Source organism: Notamacropus eugenii, chromosome 1 (genome assembly GCF_028372415.1).
Source record: "Notamacropus eugenii isolate mMacEug1 chromosome 1, mMacEug1.pri_v2, whole genome shotgun sequence".
Taxonomy (NCBI): Eukaryota; Metazoa; Chordata; class Mammalia; order Diprotodontia; family Macropodidae; genus Notamacropus; species Notamacropus eugenii.
In genome coordinates this window covers 442,963,042-442,983,134 of record NC_092872.1, presented here as the reverse complement: position 1 = coordinate 442,983,134, position 20,093 = coordinate 442,963,042, and the positions used below count along the sequence as shown (strand labels likewise).

The 20,093-nt window shown below is 46.9% G+C and overlaps 1 protein-coding gene across 8 annotated transcripts in view; it reads right to left on the bottom strand.

Annotated features, from left to right (window-relative positions):
• The window catches only part of DAB2IP (DAB2 interacting protein), a 293,662-nt gene that overhangs the window by 12,314 nt on the left and 261,255 nt on the right, over nt 1-20,093 (bottom strand). For 6 of the 8 annotated variants that reach the window (XM_072631804.1, XM_072631802.1, XM_072631800.1 and 3 more), the window contains 8 exons: nt 19,265-19,409; nt 18,828-18,972; nt 15,501-15,737; nt 11,870-12,071; nt 11,395-11,573; nt 8,534-9,416; nt 6,339-6,491; nt 2,217-2,410 (listed from right to left, as the gene is read on the bottom strand). In XM_072631804.1, coding sequence (XP_072487905.1) covers nt 2,217-2,410; nt 6,339-6,491; nt 8,534-9,416; nt 11,395-11,573; nt 11,870-12,071; nt 15,501-15,737; nt 18,828-18,972; nt 19,265-19,409 — 2,138 coding nt within the window. The remainder of the gene's footprint in view (nt 1-2,216; nt 2,411-6,338; nt 6,492-8,533; nt 9,417-11,394; nt 11,574-11,869; nt 12,072-15,500; nt 15,738-18,827; nt 18,973-19,264; nt 19,410-20,093) is intronic. The other 2 variants (XM_072631801.1, XM_072631807.1) reach the window with 1 other exon arrangement.

The following is a 20,093-nucleotide window of genomic DNA, read 5'->3' as shown; positions in this document are numbered from 1 at the left end:
GGAGACCCTATAGCTTTGCTAGAGCTCCAATACTGAGTGCTCCTCCTCCCCACATCAGCCTGGGCCAATCTTTGCAGGACTGTGTAGCACAACACCAGAATCTTCCAGAGGTTATCCATGGTTGGCATCTGTCTGGTTGCCACCATCTAGTTTGCCAATCTGTATTTTATTTCCAACAATCACAGATTTGTTAGGGCTGCAAGACCCAGAAGTAATGAAGTCCAATCTCTCTTTTTACAAAGATGGAAACTGAGGCTCAGTGAGAAGATGATGATTTCCCAAGCTACACAAAGGGCTCAAGGCAGCAAAGCTGAGACTCAAATTCAGGTCTTCCTCCTCATTCAGAGTTCTTTCCACTACCCTCCTTTGGATTCCAAAATAACAAGGCTTTAATGAGGACATCCAAAGCCTCAAATGAATGCCTTCTTCTCTCTCTTTGTTCTCATGAGCACTCGTCTTGGTTGTTAGGCAGCATCTCCTTACTGGTCAGCTCAGGTAGGCATCTACATTGAGTCTTGGGCCTTAGGATTGTATCATAAATTGGTGACTTTGAAAGGCAGAAAAAGACAGAAAGATTGGGACAGAGGTTTGTTTAACTCTTGAACCAAAATTCCCAATGCTGTGAGAAAAACTATCACGTATATTTTTCTTTCTTAAAATTTCCCAAATGCTTCCCTAGTTGATAAAAGGTCAAAAGCTGTGAACAGGCACTTTTCAGAGGAAGAAATTAAAGCTATCTATAGTCATATGAAAAAATGCTCTAAATCACTACTGATAACTCTGAGATACCATATCACATCTATCAGATTGGCTAATATGACAAAACAGGAAGCTGATAAATGTTGAAGATGTGGGAGAGTTGGAACACTAATTCATTGTTGGTGGAGCTGTGAGCTGATCCAACCATTCTGGAGCACAATTTGGAACTATGCCTAAAGGGTTACAAAAATGAGCATACCCTTTGACCCTGCAATATTGTTTCTAGGACTGTATCCCCAAGAGGTCATAAAAATGGGAAAGGGTCTCACATGTACAAAAATATTTATAGCAGCTCTCTTTGTGGTGGTCAAAAGCTGGAAATCAAGGGGATGCCCATCAATTGGGGAATGGCTTAATAAATCATGGTATATGAATATAATGGAATACTATTGTGCTATAAGAAATGATGAACAGGAAGACTTCAGAGAGCCCGGGAAAGACTTATATGATCTGATGCTGAGTGAAAGGAGCAGAACCAGGAGAATTCTGTACACAGCAACAACCACAGTGTGTGGGGATTTTTTTCTGGTAAACTTAGAACTTCATTGCAACGCAAGGACTTAAAAAATTCCCAATGGTCTTTTAAGGCAAAATGCCTTCCACATCCAGAGAAAGAACTATGGAATTCAATTGCAGAATGTTAGCAGAACATTTCCTTTTGTATTACGTTTTGGTTTGTTATATCATTTCTCCCATTCATTTTAATACTTCTATGCAACATGACTATGGTGAAAATGTATTTAATAGGAATGTATGTGTAGAACCTATATAAAACTGTATGCTGGCTCGAGGAAGTAGGGGGGAAGGAGGGGGAGGCAGGGGAAAAAAATCTAAGTTATATGGTAGTGATTGTAGAACACTGAAAATAAATTTTAAAAAAAAGACAAGAAAAAAATTTCCCAAATGCTTTGCCATCTAACATCTGATTTGATCCTCACAACACCCTGGTGGGGGAGACACAGAGGGGACCATTATCCACATTTTATAGAAAGGGAAAGAAAGGCTCCAAAAAGTTATTGCTTAAGGTCATACAAGGAATCACCTAGGTAGAGCCAGATCAAGGACAGAGGAATCTTGTTTCCCATTCCTTTGTTGTAATAGTAAGCTTCCATTTCTAGATCCCTTCCAAGTTACAAAGCACTTTCACAGCTCTTAAAACATTTGACCCTCAAAAGATAGGTGCTTTGACAACTACTGTTTTAGCTGACCTTCAGGACTACCCTAAAAAAAAGGGTAGCATAAGCATTATCAATCTCATTTTGCAGTATAAAGGAACCAGGATCAAATGACTTGCCCAAGGTCACATGGTGAATAAAAGCGGTAGCGCTGGACCTAGCACCAGATCTTTTCTGTCTTAGAGACTACCCTGTCACACTTTTCTGCACTCAAAGAAAGACAGAGACAAAGCATGGGAAGTTCAGTGATATAGACACAGGAAAGGGCTTTGCCCAACTCACCTGCTGATGATCCCCTTCATCTGGATCTCCTTGTCCTCCTGCTGCCTCCGTAACCTCTCCTCCCCCTCTTCCAGCCGAGCCTGGTACTCCAACATCAGCTTCTGGGTGGTCTCCTCTTGGCACTTGAACCTACTCTCGTACTCCTCCAGCTTCTTGGTTGAGATACGCAGTTTGTCCTGTAGCACTACAATGTCCTGCTGGGACAGCCCGCCAGCAGGGACACGCATGCACATGTGCACACATGCAAGATAAACACAGAGCAGATTGGTCATTAGCATGCTTCCTGCTTGGGGTCTCAATGATACCTGGAACATGGGCTCCCCCATGAATTCAAGTGAATTGCTAGGCCCAGGCTCCTATCTATTCCTCAGCCAGACCATACGAGACTCCAGCCCAACCCAATGGCAAAAGGCACTGTCTGCAGGGAGAACACCCTTGGGTAAAAGGGGATGTTTAGGATTTTCTTGGATGTTGCAGACAGCATGAGCCTGAAATGCATAGCTTCTCGATTCCCACTCATGGGTGTGTGTGTGTGGGGGGGAGGGGTGGAATGGGGAGGAGCACTAGAGGGGCCTTCATCATGATGATGAAGGAGATGATCCATCCAACTGGGGGAAGGCTGACAGAGACAGAAAAGATGCTAAAGTATAGACAGGCAAGAGCACTGAGTCACTAGACAGACCAAGTCTGGGTGATTCAGAGTAGTGGTTGAGCCCCATGAGCATCTGACTTTGAGAAAGAAAAAAAAAAAACCAAATAGCAAAAAACTCAGGCTGAGAAGGGAGAGAAGAAGCAATGGTGCTCTGGGCATGAAACAAGCAGGAGGCAGCCCCTGAAGCAGACCAGACTAAGGCGGCAGAGATGGAATGGATCAAATGACCAGGATCACCTGGCAAGGAGGAGCCAGGCGATCCCTCGAGCCCCTCCCTGTCCCCATCCCCAGTGGAATCCCAAAGGGTAGGTTCCTTTCAAGGGAGGTACAGGGACATGGAAGCAGCTAAGTCCCACATCAAATCTGCCTTCTGAAACCAGCTTTCCCGCTAAAGGATTGGGGTGAGAAAGATTTTTCACTGTGTATACACGTTATTATGTCATTAGAAATATAAGGGTTGGGGTGGAGATGGGGGTGGGGGAGGTATAATCAGGAATTCACAGAGAAACCAACAACAGGCCGTGACTGACAACCCCTTTCAGGTGTGTTGGTTTTCCAAGGGCAAGGGTTTTAACTTGACCTCTATGAACTTGCTTTTTAAATATTTTGATAACAATATTTCAGTAAAACTTGTTTTCTTTATAACTGTCATGTATTTTTATTTTATGACTTTAGAAACATCATTCTGAGAAGGATTCTGTAGGCATCACTGCATTGCCAAAGGGGTCTGTGACACAAACATTAATTAAGACTTTTGGGCCTTACAGACTGTCCAGCAAAATGGGACTGCCAGGACCTCAACAACCCTCCAGGAGGCAGAAGCCTCAGAGGAAGGCTGGCTGATATAAGGGAACAGGATGTGAGATGAGTGAAAGGAGTTAGTCCTTCTGGGGGACCGCTTGGGCACCAGGATAAAAGGCTATCTTAGTTCAGAAATGCCCTGATTGAGGTATACACAGAACTGTGATAATCATTATTATCATAGTTCTGGAAATGGAAGTAATGGGCCACAGTCAAAATTTCACCAGTTTGGACAGAGTCCTGTGGAAACTAAACAGAGATGAAGAAGGAATCATTCTCTTTTAGGATCACAGTATTAAAATCTAGAAAGAGACCTCAGATCAGCCTAATTTTACAGCTAGGGAAACTGAGGCCCAGACAAGTTGTGACAATCCCAAAGTCACACAGGTAGTGACAGAAGAAGGATTTGAACTCAGGCCTTCTTTCCACTGCACCACACTAGCTCTTAAACATCCATGCCCGGGGTCTGGCAAAGTTTTGTCAGCTGGTCTCTAGCACTTTCATGCCAAGAAGACAAGAAAGTATACTGGGAAGAGTATCTACTCTTTTGGCACAAGATGAGCTGGAAGAAAAGACTGCCTGCAGACCAGGTCCCAAGATGAGCACCCAGGATGAGGAAGAGGCAGAGAGCTCATTCAGTTAATCACAGGTGGGGTAAAATCCTCCTCCAGGCATGGATAGGAGCTTATTCCTCTAGAAGAGGAATTCAGAGGGTAGGGAATCCTCACTTTAGCATCCAGAACTGAAAGACATTAGGAACTCAGCTAATCCAACTTCCTCTTCCAGATGAAGAACATGAAGTCCAAAATTAAGTGACTTGACCAACATGGCGCTGGGAGAAAAGGAAAGAACCAGAATTTGAACTCAGGTCTTCTGATTCCAAAGCATTTGCCTCTTTCTCCACTAACACAATCATAAAATAATGGAGGAAGGCTAATGTTAACTACTGATGCCAGCAGCCGATGTGATGAGAAGGTAATGGGATACACTGTGGGGATAAAGCACTGGGGTAAAGGGAGGATGGTGGAGAGCTGAGCTATTGAAAATTGAGTCTCCCTCTGAAAGCTGGCCTGCTTCTTACTCTCTACTCTTCAAGATGGAGCTCTGATCACAGGGGAAGCTCCATCAGGCAGCACTAGAGCTAGAGAATCAGAGGCCACTCATTACCTGTGATGGAACTTGGCCTTCTCTAATGAACCCCAGCCCTGCCTAGCAGAGACAAGCAATGGAGGCCAGGAAGCTGAAGCACCCACTCAAGAGGAGAAAGAACTGAAAATCCTCAAGAAGGAAGAGCCCAACAAGGTCTTTTATTCTGTCCTCTGACCCTAAACATCTGGTTATCCACACCTACCACAAAATGATAAGGTGCTAGAGCTGAAAGTGTTGTCAGAAATTATCTGGCAGAGTGCCGGGCCTGAAGTCAGAAAGACTGATATTTCATAGTTCAAATCTGGTCTCAGACACTAACTAGCTGTGTGACCCTGAGCAAGTCACTTGACTCTGCCTCAGTTCCTTATTTGTAAAATGAGCCAGAGAAGGAAATGGCAAAACGCTCCAATATCTTTGCCAAGAAAACCCCAAGTGGGGTCACAGAGAGTTAGATATGAATTAGAATTAAACTGAAGCCTCCCACATTATACATGAGGAAACTGAGGTTCTGGGAAATTAAATGATTAGCCTAAGGTCATGGATTATCAGATTCTGAGCTGGAAGAAACCTGAGAGATGATCTAGTCCAATCCCTTCCTTTCACTGATGAGGCCTGCAGAGGATAAAAGCCCTGACATAGATCATGGAGGCAGCAGGGGCACAAGTGGAACCCAGAACCCTCTTACCCCCAATCCAGTGCCTAGGGCTTGGAAGGAGTAGTCAGGCCCTGAAGCTTATTCTGCTGACTCCCAAGCCTGCTGTTAGAATTTCCACCACCCCATGTTTTTACCCAGAAGATTCTACAAGTATTTCCTGCATCCTAACTGTTTAGAAGGCCTGGGGATGTGATACCAACATAGCTCTTAGAACAGCAGTCAGGGAAAAGGATTTGATTAAGGGTGGGGGGGGTGTGGGTATGGAGAGGAAATATCCCCATTTCCAAAAGCATTATGAGAGAACCTCCATATTCAGTCAGCACTACACTGAGCACTTTTTGTTCACCTGCCTCTGGTGGACTCAGAACCCTCAGTCTCTGCAGCACCCTAACCAGAGGGCCAGAACCAAGGCTGTCTTCAGCCCTGGGGATGTTAGAGGGGCTGCCCAAGACAAAACATTTCCTGTAGGGTGGTTGAACAAAGGCAAAGGGCCCTGGAGCCATAAGACCACAGGACTGAGAGGATAAGGGAAGAGAAGGGAAGTTCATAAGACATTAGGTTTGGAATCCAGCACTCTACTCCCAGGGCTCCTTTCACCACATCCTGCCTCAACAGGCATGTGACCATAATAATCCTTCTAGTTATCAAGAAAAGAGAGAAAGTAAAGATGGATGGGACCGGGCCCAGTATAGGACATGCCTGAGTAGTACTGTTCCCTGAGTCATCCAACTGCACTGTATCCATTCCCACTTTCCAGCCCCTCTTCCCCCACCCTAGTATGGCAGAGTCACCATACGCCAGGCCCCTCAGCTCTTCAGGGCTTAGCTCCCAGTCATGGAAATGCCAGGGACCAGTCTCAGGTTACCTTTTCAGCTTGGCTGAGTTCCTCCTTACTCCTTAGCTTATCCCTGTGTTTGGGGTCTGGGTCAAAGCTCTCATCTTCTAAAAACTGCATGTTCATATTCAATAGCCAAGCGGCTGTGCGGTCCAGTGCATTGGGGTTCACAGGTGAAGGGGCCTACAATGAGACATACAGCTAGAACCAGAGAAATAAATGGCAAGAGCCAGAGGGGCATGGGACCTGAGGGGTGGGATGGAGAGGGCTGGGGATAGGGTGGGCGACTGAGGGAGAGAAAGGCTGAGAGAAGACATTGAGAAAGAAGCGAGGGACAGAAAGACAAAGGAAGAGAGCAGGGCTGAGACTTGAGAGCTCAAGAGTGAGAAAGAACAGGAGGGGAAGAAGAGGAGGAAAAAGAACAAGGAAAAGAAATGGAGGACCAAGAGAAGAAGAGAGGCCAAGGAAAGGTAAACCAAGAGGAGTGAAACAGAAAGAGAAGGTCAGAGAGGGGTGGACGGAGAAAGAAGGAAAAGGACTCAGGCACACAGAGAGAGAGAGAAAGGGAAGAGAGAGAAGCACAGAAGACTTAAAAGGCTGAAAGAGAGAAATACACAGAAAGAGAAGGATGGAGAGAAAGATAGGAACACAGTGAGTGATGGGTCCAATGACTAATAGAAAAAGAGGAGGCAGCAAAGAGAATAAAAGATAGAAGGGAAGAAATGAGAAGAGGAAAGGAGAAGAATCAAAAGTTTCCTCCTGACAAAGCTTAAACATTCGAATGCTTCATCTTTCAGAGTGGAAGATGCCACTGCTGCAGCCAGCTCCCCCATCCCGCCCTGCTGGGAGAACCTTCTCTGCTCTCCTGCCCCATGGCTACTGTGAGCGAGGCCTGGGGTGAAGGGTGATGCCAATCGGTCCAATAGGGTTTGGAGACACAACACTGAAGGCACATGGGTCTAACCACTGTACTAGTCAGTGTAGAGAGCTGTGCCTAAGACAAAGTGGAAGAGTGACCTCCAAGTGGGGAAAGTAAGGCCATCACAAAATCCAGAACAACCAGGTCCACAGAATCATTGGGTATGAGAGTCAGAAAAAATCTGGTCTAACTCATTTTACAGAAAAGCACTGAGGCCCAGAGAGGGGAATTTACTTGTTCAAGGTTGCACAGCAAGTCAGTTGCAGCGCCAAGACTGAAACCTCTGATCTTCTGACTCCTCATCCAAGTCTCTTTTCATGAAACTGTACTATCTAGGCTTTATGATCAGGGTTCTCATTGTTCAAAGCCTCAGGAACACCAGGTCAGCAGGATTATCAATCCTCCTAGTGCAAGGGCAATGTGGCAACACTCTGTCCCATGCAGCTGGCAAGACTTATGACTTTTAGCTAGGCCTCCCTACACAGGGACAGTGTGGTCTAATGGGCAGAGTTCCAACCTTGGCGTCAAGAGACCTGGGCTTGAATCCTGACTGTGATACTGCTGTGTGACCCTGGCAAAGTTAGCTCATTAAGCCTCTCACTTTTCTAAGCTGTAAAATGGGGATAATATTTGTACTACCTCTCCCTCAGAAGACTGGGGCAAAAAAAGTGCTCTACAAAGCACCTGAGAAATGTGAGTCATTACTGTTACTCAATGTCTAAGCTATTCATAGGACCTCCATCCTGATACCCCCACCCCAGCTTGTCATTTTTCACTGGCTTCTTGGTGGACTACCATAGCTCTTGATGGAGGGGTTGGAGCCCCAAGGACCAAGAGGTAGGTACTGTTTTTGGCCAAGGAATACTCTTAAGTCAAAATTTCCCCCTTGAGTTGCTATGGTAGCAAACCAAGGATGCCCAGACATGACCAGTGAGAGACACTCCCTGACTATCTCAACATTCTCAAGGAGACCACATGTAACTGTAGCCCACTCCCTGCTGGTGACATGAAGTCTGACTGGGCACTGGCTAGAGCATGGGATGATGGTTCTGGGTATGGAAGTTCAAAGCAGATTTGAGGATGTGGACATGAAATGATGAGAAAAGAAGCAGGATAACCACTCTTCCTGTACCGGGGGGGTTGCAGGAGAACTGGGTCTTCAGACCCAGTTCCAGAACCCTCCCACCCCCCAGGAAGTTATCACAGTGGAGGTCCCCTTATGGACCTGACATTGGGAAGCTTTTGAGTCACTAAGGTGTGTGGGTTCCTAGAGTCGGGCTGTGTCCCAGCTCCGGCAAGGACTGACCTGTTTGTGCATGGTACGCTGCTTCATCTCGGGGCTGTCCCCCTTTGAGGAGGATGACTGCTGCCTGAGCCGGGCCCCACTGCCTGGCCAGTCAGGGGAGGAGGACATCATGCTCCCACTTGATGGCCGGGGATACTGCATGGTGTTCAGGAGGGAAGGTGGCGTCCGACCCCGAGTGACAGGGGGAGGAGGGGGAGGCGGTGGCTGGTCTATCCGCCGCTGGGGGCCGGCACTGTTCTGCCGTGGCACAGCAGACTGTCCACCCTTTTCTGTCAGTGACATCTGCCGCCTCGCCAGCTCCCCAGGGCGCCGGGTCAAGTCCTCAGCAGCAGCACTCCCAAAGCCGCCCCCACTATGTTTGCTGGCCGCCAGTTCCTCACTGTTGCTATGAGAGCTCAGTGAGCTGTGGCACTCAGAGCCCGAGTCCCCTAAGCCCCGGGGTGAGAGGGGCAGACCAGCAGCCATCTGATATACAGGGTTCTGGAAAGAAAGTGGTGCTAGCAGCTGAGGCCGGCCCGGTGCACCCTCAGAACTGGGAGTGGTGGGTGTCTGCCCTGCCCGCCGCACCGTGGCCATGCCAGCCAGGCTGTTCTGAGTTGTCCGGGCTGTCCACACACCCTGTAGCTGCCCTGTGGATGACTGGCTGTCATTGAGAGGATCCGAGGCCCCTGGGGTGCTGGTGCCCCCATCCAACATCCGACTGTCCTGCAGGTCCACCATGGAGAGGCTTTTGTTGCCATTGGACATCTGAACATCGGGTTCATTGGCCTCCGAGTAGCTCGAGCTCCGGGCAGGGGAGGGTTGGACCCCAGAGGACCTTGTGACAAAAAACAAGTCCTTGTTTTCAGGGGTTGGAGATGGTAACCGTGTGAAATCTATCAGACTGCAGGGAAGAAAAGCACACACAAGGGAAGGGGTGGGGAGGGAAGGAGAAGAAGAAGAACCATAAATGCTATGCAAAAGCGCAAAATAAACAGAATAAATCAATCCAGGGAAGAACAAGCAGGAAGATTATTATTGGGGAAGAGCGAAACAGCCAGGGAGGCATGGGCAGAGATTTAGGGAGAAGGCGGAGGGAGATCTGTGGGGCTCATGGGGGTGAGACAGAAAGGGGGAGGGAGGGAGTCATGGCACTGGAGATTTACAGCTAGAAGGGACCCTACACCTCATCTAGCCCAATCTCCTTTTAAAATGTAGGATCAGAGGAGGAAACTGAGACCAGGGAAGGCTAGAACCCCTCATGGTCAGGCTCCAAATCAAGAGCTATTTTCACTCCATCAGGCTGCCTCCTGGTTGGTGCAGACCTGGGTGTGGGACCAAGAGGACAGATGTGCTTCATGCTGTGAAAGGTGGCCACTTGCACACAATCTAAATGGCCTTCTGAGTGCCTCTCTGATACTAGGTATTGTGAAAATAATAGTGGAAGAGCTTGTGAGTGCTGTGTCCTCCATTCTCATTCTTTATTAGGATATGAACTAAAACACAGAATGCGGATCGGATCCGACTCCCCCCCACCCCGAAGAGGGAAAGGAGAAACAAACAGGGCAAATCCCAGCCAGAAGTGGGCAGAGGGAGGCAGCTGGGCACTAGAGGACAAAACTCTCGTGTCTTTCTCTCCAGGAGCCAGAGAAAGTATGGCATCAAACTCACATACTCCTAAGAACAGCTGACACAGAGACCAGCGAATCCTTGGGAGCATGAATTGCAGAGAAGGGAGAAAAGAAAGAGAGGGAGAGGAGATAGTGTGTGCTCAACAGGAAAGAAGAAAGTCTGGGAACGATTCTGTGCAGAGCCAACTATACAGAGAAGCACCTACCTACTCCCATACCTCTGCCCAAATGGCCTCAAAACCCACAGTTAGAGATTAATTGCTTGGGGGCTAACACTTTCCTGCCTGACAATTCTCTTGTAAAATAAAAATGCCTCTGGGAGATGGCAGCAGGGTGAGGGGTTTATCAGTGACTAACACATTTTAGGGCGTTATTAGTAATTAACACCTCGGTGCAAAGGAGCTGGTCAGAGCAATCCCCAGGGCATAGTACTGAGGCAGGGAGAGATCTAAGGGATAATTTTAAACTGGAATAACACCCCAGAAAAACAGGCTACAGGGGAGTAGCAGGGTGCTACTGAGTGAGGAATGAAGAGGGTGCCATAGATAATGAGAGTGAGTAAGTGTGTGTATGTGTGAGAGAAAGAGGGAAAGAGAGAGAGGGAGAGAGAGAGGGAGAGGAGGAGAGGGAGAGAGAGAGACAGAGAGAAAGAGAGAGAGAGAGAGAGAGAGAGAGAGAAAGGGGAGTCTCTTTGTAGGGCAAACACTTTTATCACAGACGTGGGGCTCTCTGAAAGGATTTTATAAAAATCTCCTTTTCCAGGAGTTCTACCAAATGCCAAGCCCCAGTCTCAAGTGACCCAAGGGGGGAAAGGGAAACAGATCTAGTTCAGAGAGAGCTGGTAACTGCAGTAGAGACACATGGTGGGGGCTGAAATTGATAATTGATATTTTATTTACTTAACAAGCATTTATTCAGCACCTAGTATAACTGCTTCCTACAATCATCTAGGGAGGGGGGGGGGGGTCACAAAAATAACAAAGCTGAAGGGAACTTAGAGATGCTTTAGTTGAACTCCCTCATTTTACAGATGAAGAAACTAAGGCTCAAAAGTGATTTGACCCAAATTATAAAAATACAAAGTGCAGTCATAGGTCATCTGACTCCAGAGCTGGTGCTCTTTTCAAGCTGCCTCCTTAAGCACAGAACAGAAGACCACCTCACATTGGTCCGAGGCTGGATACGGTCTACCTTACACCAACCCCTTTTGTCCCCAGTCTTGCCACCCAACTTATGTGCCAAAGCTCTTACCCAGACAGATCATTCTCGATCACCATCTTCTGTAGCCCTGCAGAGATGCTGCCCCCTGTACTTGGGGTAGAGGCTGCATGCTCGGCTGTGACTGACAACTGGACACTGGCTGGATTGTTCAGAGCTGTGTTGACGTCCCTCAAGATTCGAGGCAGAGGCCCGAGCTTGGTGACCGTACTCTGCAGAGAGACGGTGAGACGTAGATATTACCTGCTGGGGAATGGACACAAAGAAGAGAGGGGCTCCCTAGGTCTTATCTGGTGACCTTCCCCTTTCTCCTTTCACCATAGTGGACTTCAGGGATCTGCTGTTCTCTTGTTTAAACATGCCAGGTAAGAAAATCCTATCTAGCTCTAATATTATACGATCAAAAGTCTCCTCTCTTTCTAATATTCTGCATTCTCTGACATTAGAAGGCTCTTTTTTTGAACTTTTTCTTCCTCCTCCTCCCCCTTCCCACTTAGCCCTGTGGTACCTGCTCGAACTGAGAAATGACCTCCCAGAGCAGGGAATGCAAAGTGGAGAGCTCCCTCCCCAAGTCGATATAGCCCTCGAAGCCGGCTGTGTTTGAGATGGTCTCTGGGTTAGAGATCTCCAACAGGAACCGCTGCATGTTTGTCCACTCGTGTTCCAGAAACTGATTCATGAAGGACATGTATTCTTCCTTGCTGCCAAACCTGGCAAAACAGGGGTAGCATGAGCCCCTTGTGGGAGCCAAGCTCGGGTAAGCCACACATCAAGTGGCTGTCTCTTACCCTGCCTGGGAACCATCCTGTTGACATCATCCCATTCCAAAGACCACGTGGGAAGGAAAGGGACTAAAAGTGAACCCTCATGGGTTGCAATACATGTTTTCTCAAATTAGAAGTTTGTCAGTTGTGTAAAGGGAAGGGTGCTAGACTTGGAAGCAGAAGACTTGGGTTTGAGTCTTGCCTCAGACCTCCACTGACCCTGTGACCATGAGAAGGCCAAGTCAATAAAGTACTTCTCTAATCCTCTACTGCTCCCTTCATCAAATGGGGATAACGATGATCCCAACTTCACAGGGATGTAAGCTCTTCCTCTGAGGCTTTGCTGCTCTCACTTCTGAGCCATCTAGATGCAAAGGGAGAGGCTATTTCAGGTGATGCTTTTGGAAGGTTCTATGGAGGAAGAAGCTTGCTGCCAAGCTGCAGGGTGATGAAGTTTTTGGCTGCAATAACTCTTAAGAAAAAAAAAAACCATCTGCTATGTTACAGAAGGGCTACATGTTGAGTTGGTAGAGGGAGTATTCAAATCAACAAAATTCAATAAACTTGCAGTATTATGTTACTATATTATGATGCCTGAACCTCATCACCCCCTTCTGTTTCTTCCTTCTTCTGGAGGAATCCCATTTAGAAAGAACAGAAGGAACTTTGTAGTGACCTGAAGCAATGACTGTCTTTTTTGGAGAAGAGCAAAGGGGAAGACTAAGGAACAAGAATTTATTAAGCATCTACTACGTTCCAGGCACTGTGCTAAATGCTTTACAAATATTATCTCATTTGACCCTCACAACAACCTTGTGATGTAGATGTTATGGTTATCACAACTTTAAAATTAAGGAAACTGAGGCAGCCTTGCCCAGGGTCACACAACTAGTATATGAAGCCAGATTTGACTCAGGTCCCCCTCACTGCAGGTCTAGGGGTCTATCCTTTGTGACCTGTGACCAAGTCACATCAACTCACAACTGCTTGTGTGAAAGGCCTTGCTGTCTGTCCCTGACTACAATCTTCTTTCTCCCTAAATGGGGGTCAAAACCATCATTCCTTGCAATTGGTTGGTGTGCAAAATCACCACCAGTTAGACTCAACCAAATGTAATCAGGAAGATAAAACTGAGAAGTAGGTTGATGCTGTCTCCTACTTTGAAATGATCAGTGTTGGGAAGAGGGGTGAAGGGAAAAAGAACGTTGGATTTGGGTTCAGAAGACTTTGGTTTGAATCCCTGATATGTTGTTTACTAGCAGTCAGACCCTGGACTAATCACTTTCCCTCTGTAGACCTCAGTTTCCTCCTCTATATGATGAGAGAATTGGAATAGATAATTTCTAAGCTCACTTTCAGTTCTTGATCCTATGGCCTCTGAGTATCCATAGTTTGGACTCATCTACAACATTTTTTTTCTAATATCATTGCTAATTAAGCATCTGGCTTAAGAGTGAATGTAAGGAAATGTATTCAGCTGGCACTGCATGAATGACCTCTTGGGCAGGTCCCAAAGGAACAAGTCCATTGTCTCCCATCTCCTCACCAAGGTGGCATTATGCTGGCAAAAAACACCCTAAGTCCTGTCAAAGTGTCTCATGGCTCAGGACTTTGCTTTACTCATTCCTCTTGACAACCTCATGGGGCAACATAACCAGTAGAGAGCAGGGAGCCACACTTGAGGGCCTGCTCTGGCATTCTGGGAGGGGCAGGGCGTGCAAAGGAGCTTGGTTGCAAAGATTCTCGGAGCTGCACTTCCTTCCATTGTCACTTTTAGGAGACCAGGCTAAGCCTAAGAGCCATGAATCAGAAGAACATGGTGTAAGGGGCAGCCCTTTCAAAGACTTGTCCTTTCCCACTAATTTCCCAGTGGAGTGCTGGAGAGAACAATGGCTCTTCTAAATAGGCTGCTGTTCTTCCCTCTTACAGGAGGTCTTCCATCACCCTGGGCTTGGATCCTATAAGCTAGTCCATCTCCCATCTGTAAAGCCTAGAGCACATATTTGGGGTAAAGAGAAAAGAAACAGAAAGCACTTGATTTGAAGCCAAAAGAAATGGGGACTCGTGAGTGTTGCAATATATGAACTGTATGGCCTTGGATAAGTCACTTCCTCCTCATCAGACCTCCATTTTCTCCTCATTAAGATGATGATAATAATTCCTGCTGTACCTCCCTCGCAGGCTGTTCTAAGGCTAGGCTCACAGATGACATAAGACATGTAAAATTTTATAAAACTGGGAGCTATGACTGCTGACATACAAACTCAGCTTATTCCTGTCTTGGTTCTTAAGGTGCCCTCTCCACAGATGTAGCTCTTTCTCTCGTTGGAAGTTGGGGCTCATCTTCATGAAGCCTTCCCTTCCTACTCCAGGCCATGGCAACCCACAACTGCACTGCTCTAGCACCCAACTGCCACTTAACCAACACTGTGATTTGTCATCACTAAGAGTAAATGTTCCTATTTCCAAAGTCTATTTAAGTTAAGATGGTGCCTTCTTCCCAACAACCAGGTGCAGGACCTGGGCAGATGTCCCTGAAGACTGATCACCCTCAGACTCATCTTATGGAGGAGAAATGGAAGCTCAGAAGGGGTTTGCAAGGTTATGCAGTTTATAAGTGGCTGAACTAGGACACAAAAACCATGAGAGGTAGTGAAGAAACTATTCTGTAACTGTAAGACACCAGAGAAAAGTGAATAGTTACTGATTGCCAAGAGATTGAGTCTCAGTTTCCCCTCTGAAAAATGAAGATAGTAATGTTTGCACTCTTGACCTCCCAGGGGTAGAGTAAGGAGAGGAGAGAAGAGAGGATTCGTAGGAATGGGAGAGGACAGGACAAGATAGAATGAGACAGGACAGGAATTGGAACTGTGATTTCATTGGTATGAGGAATTCCTGAATGAAAAAACTCCCTCAAATCCAGCTGCATATACTTAACTAAGCTGTGTGAGCAAGTCACTTAACCTCTATCTCAGTTTCCACAACTGTCACATGGGTATAATAATAGCAAATCCTCCTTTCCTTTTTCCTTCCTTGTTTCCTCCCTCCCCGCAAAGTATTAAAGAGAGCACTAGGGCACTGAAGGTCACCTGACTTGCCCAGGGATACACAGTCAGACCTTGACCTTGTGAAGGCTACAACATGACACCTGATCAGCCTGGCTCGGCATCAGACTGTCTGTTACTGTGAGAAGAGCCCTCAAATTGTCAGAGATGGGAGCTATCATTAAAGGTGGTGATGATGATCACATTGGGGTAGCAGGAGTGCTTTCCTGGGTTCCCACAAAGGAAGACATAAAGGGGTATGTGTGTGTGTGTGCGTGCACGCATGCTTGCACACCTGTGCTTATCTGTTACCATGGGAGATTCTACTCACTTGGCAAAGTTGGCCAGGTTCTGGGTCACCTTGGCAATAAGAGTCAGTGTTCGAGCTGTCCGGTCATCCGGGTATTCCTGGAGCAGGCTGAAGAGGGAAGGTGACATAATGGCTGGGCAGAGGAAGCGCAGGAAGAGGGAGGCGCTGATGAGGCGCTCGCTGATGTCTGGCCGGCCCCGGTTACTACATTCCTGCCTCCAGGAGGCAAAGACTTCCTTCAGCTCCCGGGGGAAGACACTGTAGGAAAAGAAAGGGAGCTCCTGAGGATTACCTTGAGCTGAACTTCAGAGATGGCATCAACACACAGGCCTCCTGAGGAGCCTTGAACATGGACTTAAAAGACCTGAGTTCTAGTAGCAGCTCTTTGACCCACTAGCTGTGTGGTCTTGGGAAAGTCCTTTCCTAAACCTTAGCTCCCTCATCTGCACAGTGGGAATAGCACATTCCTGATATCAAGCACTACAGAAACATGGGCTGTACTCTCACCTCACTTCTTAGGCCTCCTTCCTATCCAACGGGTGCCTGGGCCTGGCAAACAGCAAGGAAAACCCAAATAAAGACTTCTTCTGGTCTCTTGGATACCGCTTCACTTTGTCAAAACAAATACTCATCCCTGAAACACCTCATCCCGGAATCATCAGGCCACATGACATGGCCCTGTTCCCTGAGAACGACCTCATCTCTCCAAAGAGCTCCAGTGTAGCCAAGAGACTCTTCAGCTTAAAGGACAGTTAGAAGACAAGTCAGGTTTGGGCCAGAGGGTTCTAGGTGAGGAGGAAGAGAGGACAAGCCTGGAGGAGAACTGAGAGTCAGGAGACTTTGGTTCAAATCTTAGTTCTATCACATCAATTGTATGACCTTGGGCAGGACATGTGGCCTCCCTCTCTGGGTCTCAATTTCCTTTTCTGTAAAGTGATGAGGATGAATTAGATAATCCCTAAATTCCCTTCCATTTATCACTTTCTTTATTCTAAGGTGACTTCATGTTCTATCATTCTTAGTTCTAAGGCCCTTCCCAGTTCTAACACTGTTCTAAAGTTGTTTCCAGGTCCAAAATGCTAGTTTTAATGGATCTTCTAAACTCAACTTTCAGTGATCTATGTGCTAACATTGTATACTCTAAGGTCCCTTCTAGCTCTGACATTCTATGTTTTCTGTTCTATCCTTTTACATGCTAACGTCCCTTTCAGCTCTGAGGATCTAGGTGGGGGCCAGACTATAGAGGGCATCAATTGTTAGGGGAAGGAGTTTGGACTTATGTAGTGGATAATGGGGAACCAAGGAAAGTCTACTTACTGGTCCACACACCCAGAATATTTATTTACCAGTCCTTAATCCTCACAAAGAGAGATCAGACTCAGGAGTTGCCCCTACAAACAGGACTCCCTCCCCCCGTTCCAGTAGGACTAGCCTGGCTTTTGTGTTGCCCCCATCCCATTTGCCTCTGAGCTCCCTGCTAAGGCAAGCGTGGGTCTCAAAATGAAACCTGTCACAACTAATCTAGGTGCATCAGCAGGGAGAAGCTCTCCTTCCCAAAGGGTCCTGGGAAACATCACTCTCCTCTGGGCTTTGAAGAAAGGAGGCAGTAATTGTTTTAACAAATCCCAGCACTGCTTTGTGGAGGGCCAGAGCCTATCGTTCATCACACAACTTTCTTCTGGGAACCAGCAGCCGCTTGCTGAAATTCTGCTTACACTGAAACTTTCCAGATGTCCAAATCATGCCCTAATTATAACAATTTTTGGTTATTGTACAGCTTTCCAGCACACTTGCTCTCCCTCCCATAGCCCCGGCCAGCCTGCAAACTCCACTGTTCTATATAAAGCCTGGGCTGAGCTTTACCTTATCTTGCCTGTTCCACCAATCCCAGGCATCCACCTGCTGGCTCCCATTAATTATTCCCTAGGAAAGGTGAGTGAGGAGGAGGTAGGAATGCTAGAAAACACTGCCTGTCTAACTGCAAACCTTCTCCTTCTCCTCCAACGAAGAGGCTGGATTCAATGGAACTCAGCATTGAATAAAGGGAATCTGTAAACAAGCTGGAAATGATCCCTGCCTTCAAAGAGCTTCCAACAGGATTGTATTGTAAAGGAGTAAGAGCCCTGGCCTGGGGTCTAAGCTCAGCACCACTCTCTGAATGAGAGGCTAAGCTGCTTCTCTGGACCTCAAGGAAAAAGACAGGGTTGGACTAAGTGAGCTCTCTCATCCCATCCAGCTCTGACACCCTACAACTGGGGGTCCCAAGAAGCTTGTCAAGGAGGAATATTTGTTGAAATCAATCTCTTTATTTTATCTCTTATGTGAATAAGTGTGTCAAACTCTAGAACTTATTTCCTTTCATCTTGAAAAGTCTCTTTCGTTTAGGTCTATATACACAGTAAATTCTAAAAAGTATTCCTTTCATACTGAAAAAGGAGTGTGGGAAGGGATACTGAAAGTCAAGGGATACAGACACCAATAAAGGTTGAACCTCTGATGTTCAATCCCTTTGAGCTCTACAACGACATAATTTAAAGTAGCAGATGGGTGTGGTAGCACATGACTGTAATCCCAGCTACATGGGAAGCTGGAGGCATGGGAGGAGTTCTGGAGTTTGGGAATTCTGAGCTACAATGGCTTGTGCATATTGATACCATATTAATGGTGAGCCCCCAAGGGAACCATTGGGCTGCCTGAGAAGGATTGAACCTGCTTAGATCAGAAAAAGAGCAGACCAAAACTCCTCCATCCACCAATAGTGGCATTAGACCCACAAATAGCCTGAGCAAGGTAGGAAGACCTAGTCTTAAACAAACACATATGTCTAGTAGTTGAATAAGACATGTATACACCCAGTAAATGCAGCAGTGATAACAATAGTTGATATTTATCCATCACTTTCTCTATTACAAAGTACTTTAAAAGCTACTACAATATTTCACCCTCATGATAAACAGTCCTATAAGGTAGCCAACATGATGATGACCTACAAATTGGAGAGAGCAGGGGACAGTGTGAATAGGTTGGTAAACCATTCCATGTTACAGGAATGGACATGAGGATGTGGGGGTGAATGAGAAGAAGCTCTTTCCACTACAGCCAGGAAGGTCCCTCTTCTCTGCCTTCCCAGGTGACCTCCACTGCAGGCCCAAGGAAGGCAAGGGGGGAAAGGGAAACAAGTGGGGGCAAGGGCAGTGGCAGGGCAGGGGGCCACAGGTGGAGGTGAGGGACAGAGGGTAATGACTAAGGGGGAGTTACAGGGAGGGAGCAGCATGTGGCTAGGGACAGGCAGCAGTATATAGCTGGGGCTAAGGGTAACAGGTAGAGGATAGCACAGGGCACACTGACCAGTAGGAGTTGATGATCTTGCAGAAAGCCAGCTCACAGCACATCTTCAGGTTACTCTGGTGCTCAGGGAGGTCTGAGGATGAGCACTTGCTGGGGTCCACCTCGCAATTCTCATCCGATTCATACAAAGCTTTGATAAACTCACCTGCAAAGAGTCCCCACCATGGGCAGATGGTGTGAGGTCCCCTGGGCTATGTGGGAAGGTAGCCTCAGGTAACAACATCATTAAATTTGAGGTGTGGTGGGGGAAAAGGGTCTCTCCCCTTAGAACAGGAGCCACTGGAGAAAGAGTAAAGGCTCTGTCTCCCTCTCATACCAGGAGCTTCTTTAGGTTGTGAGCCATAACTCATCCTCCCCCATCCCAATCTGGATGATCCCCTAGGCCTCACACAGCCCTCCTCCTTCCCATCCCTGGCTCCATGTCCAGTGACACCAACCTAAGGCATCCTGCAGGTACTTCTGGCCCACCAGCTTAAGATATTCCTCAATGGCCTTGGTGGCTAAAGTGTTCTCTCGGAAGATGAGGTGCTCATTCTCCCCACAGCGGTCCACCTCGGACATCATCAGGTCTGTGAGGAAGTCCTGCAGAGGGGAGTGAATTGGGGGCCTGAATTGGGGGGAATACATTCTGTTCTGGTGGGAAGTAGATAGGGATTTTCCTGTCTGACAGTGGGGCTCTTCTCACCCCAACACAGCACGTTCCTACTGCAAGATCCCTCAAGATTCCTATTAGCATTAGAAGTGGGGTTCAAGTCTCTGGCAACACAGTATAGTGAGAGAGATGGGATCCAGAGGCCTGGCTACATACCTCTACTGAAACACTGCCTCAGTGGCTGTGGACCAGTCACTGAACTTCTTTAGGGGTTCAGTTAATGCAAAATGAGGACAAAAATGTCTCCTTTACCTATTTCAGAGGCAAGTGCTTCATTAATCTTAAAGCAGAATACAAATGTGAATTATTCTGTGTCATCACTACCTAAAAAGTCTGATAAGGGAGATGAGGCCCCAACTTCAGGCCTCTGGCCACCCCAATTTCTGCCCAGTTTCCTAGGATTTGGCCTCTCTTGACTTTGAGTAGAGGGATGTCATGCTCAATGAGGGGAAAAAAGATGATCTGGAACCAAGTCAGACCCTCTCAGGTTCCATAGTTCTCTTCCCCTCACCAGCATCTTCCTGTTCTAGTCTGAACCAAGATCATAGGATTTAGAGTTGATAGGGACCTTAAGAGATTAGCTAGTCCAATTCTTTATTTTACAGACAAGGAAA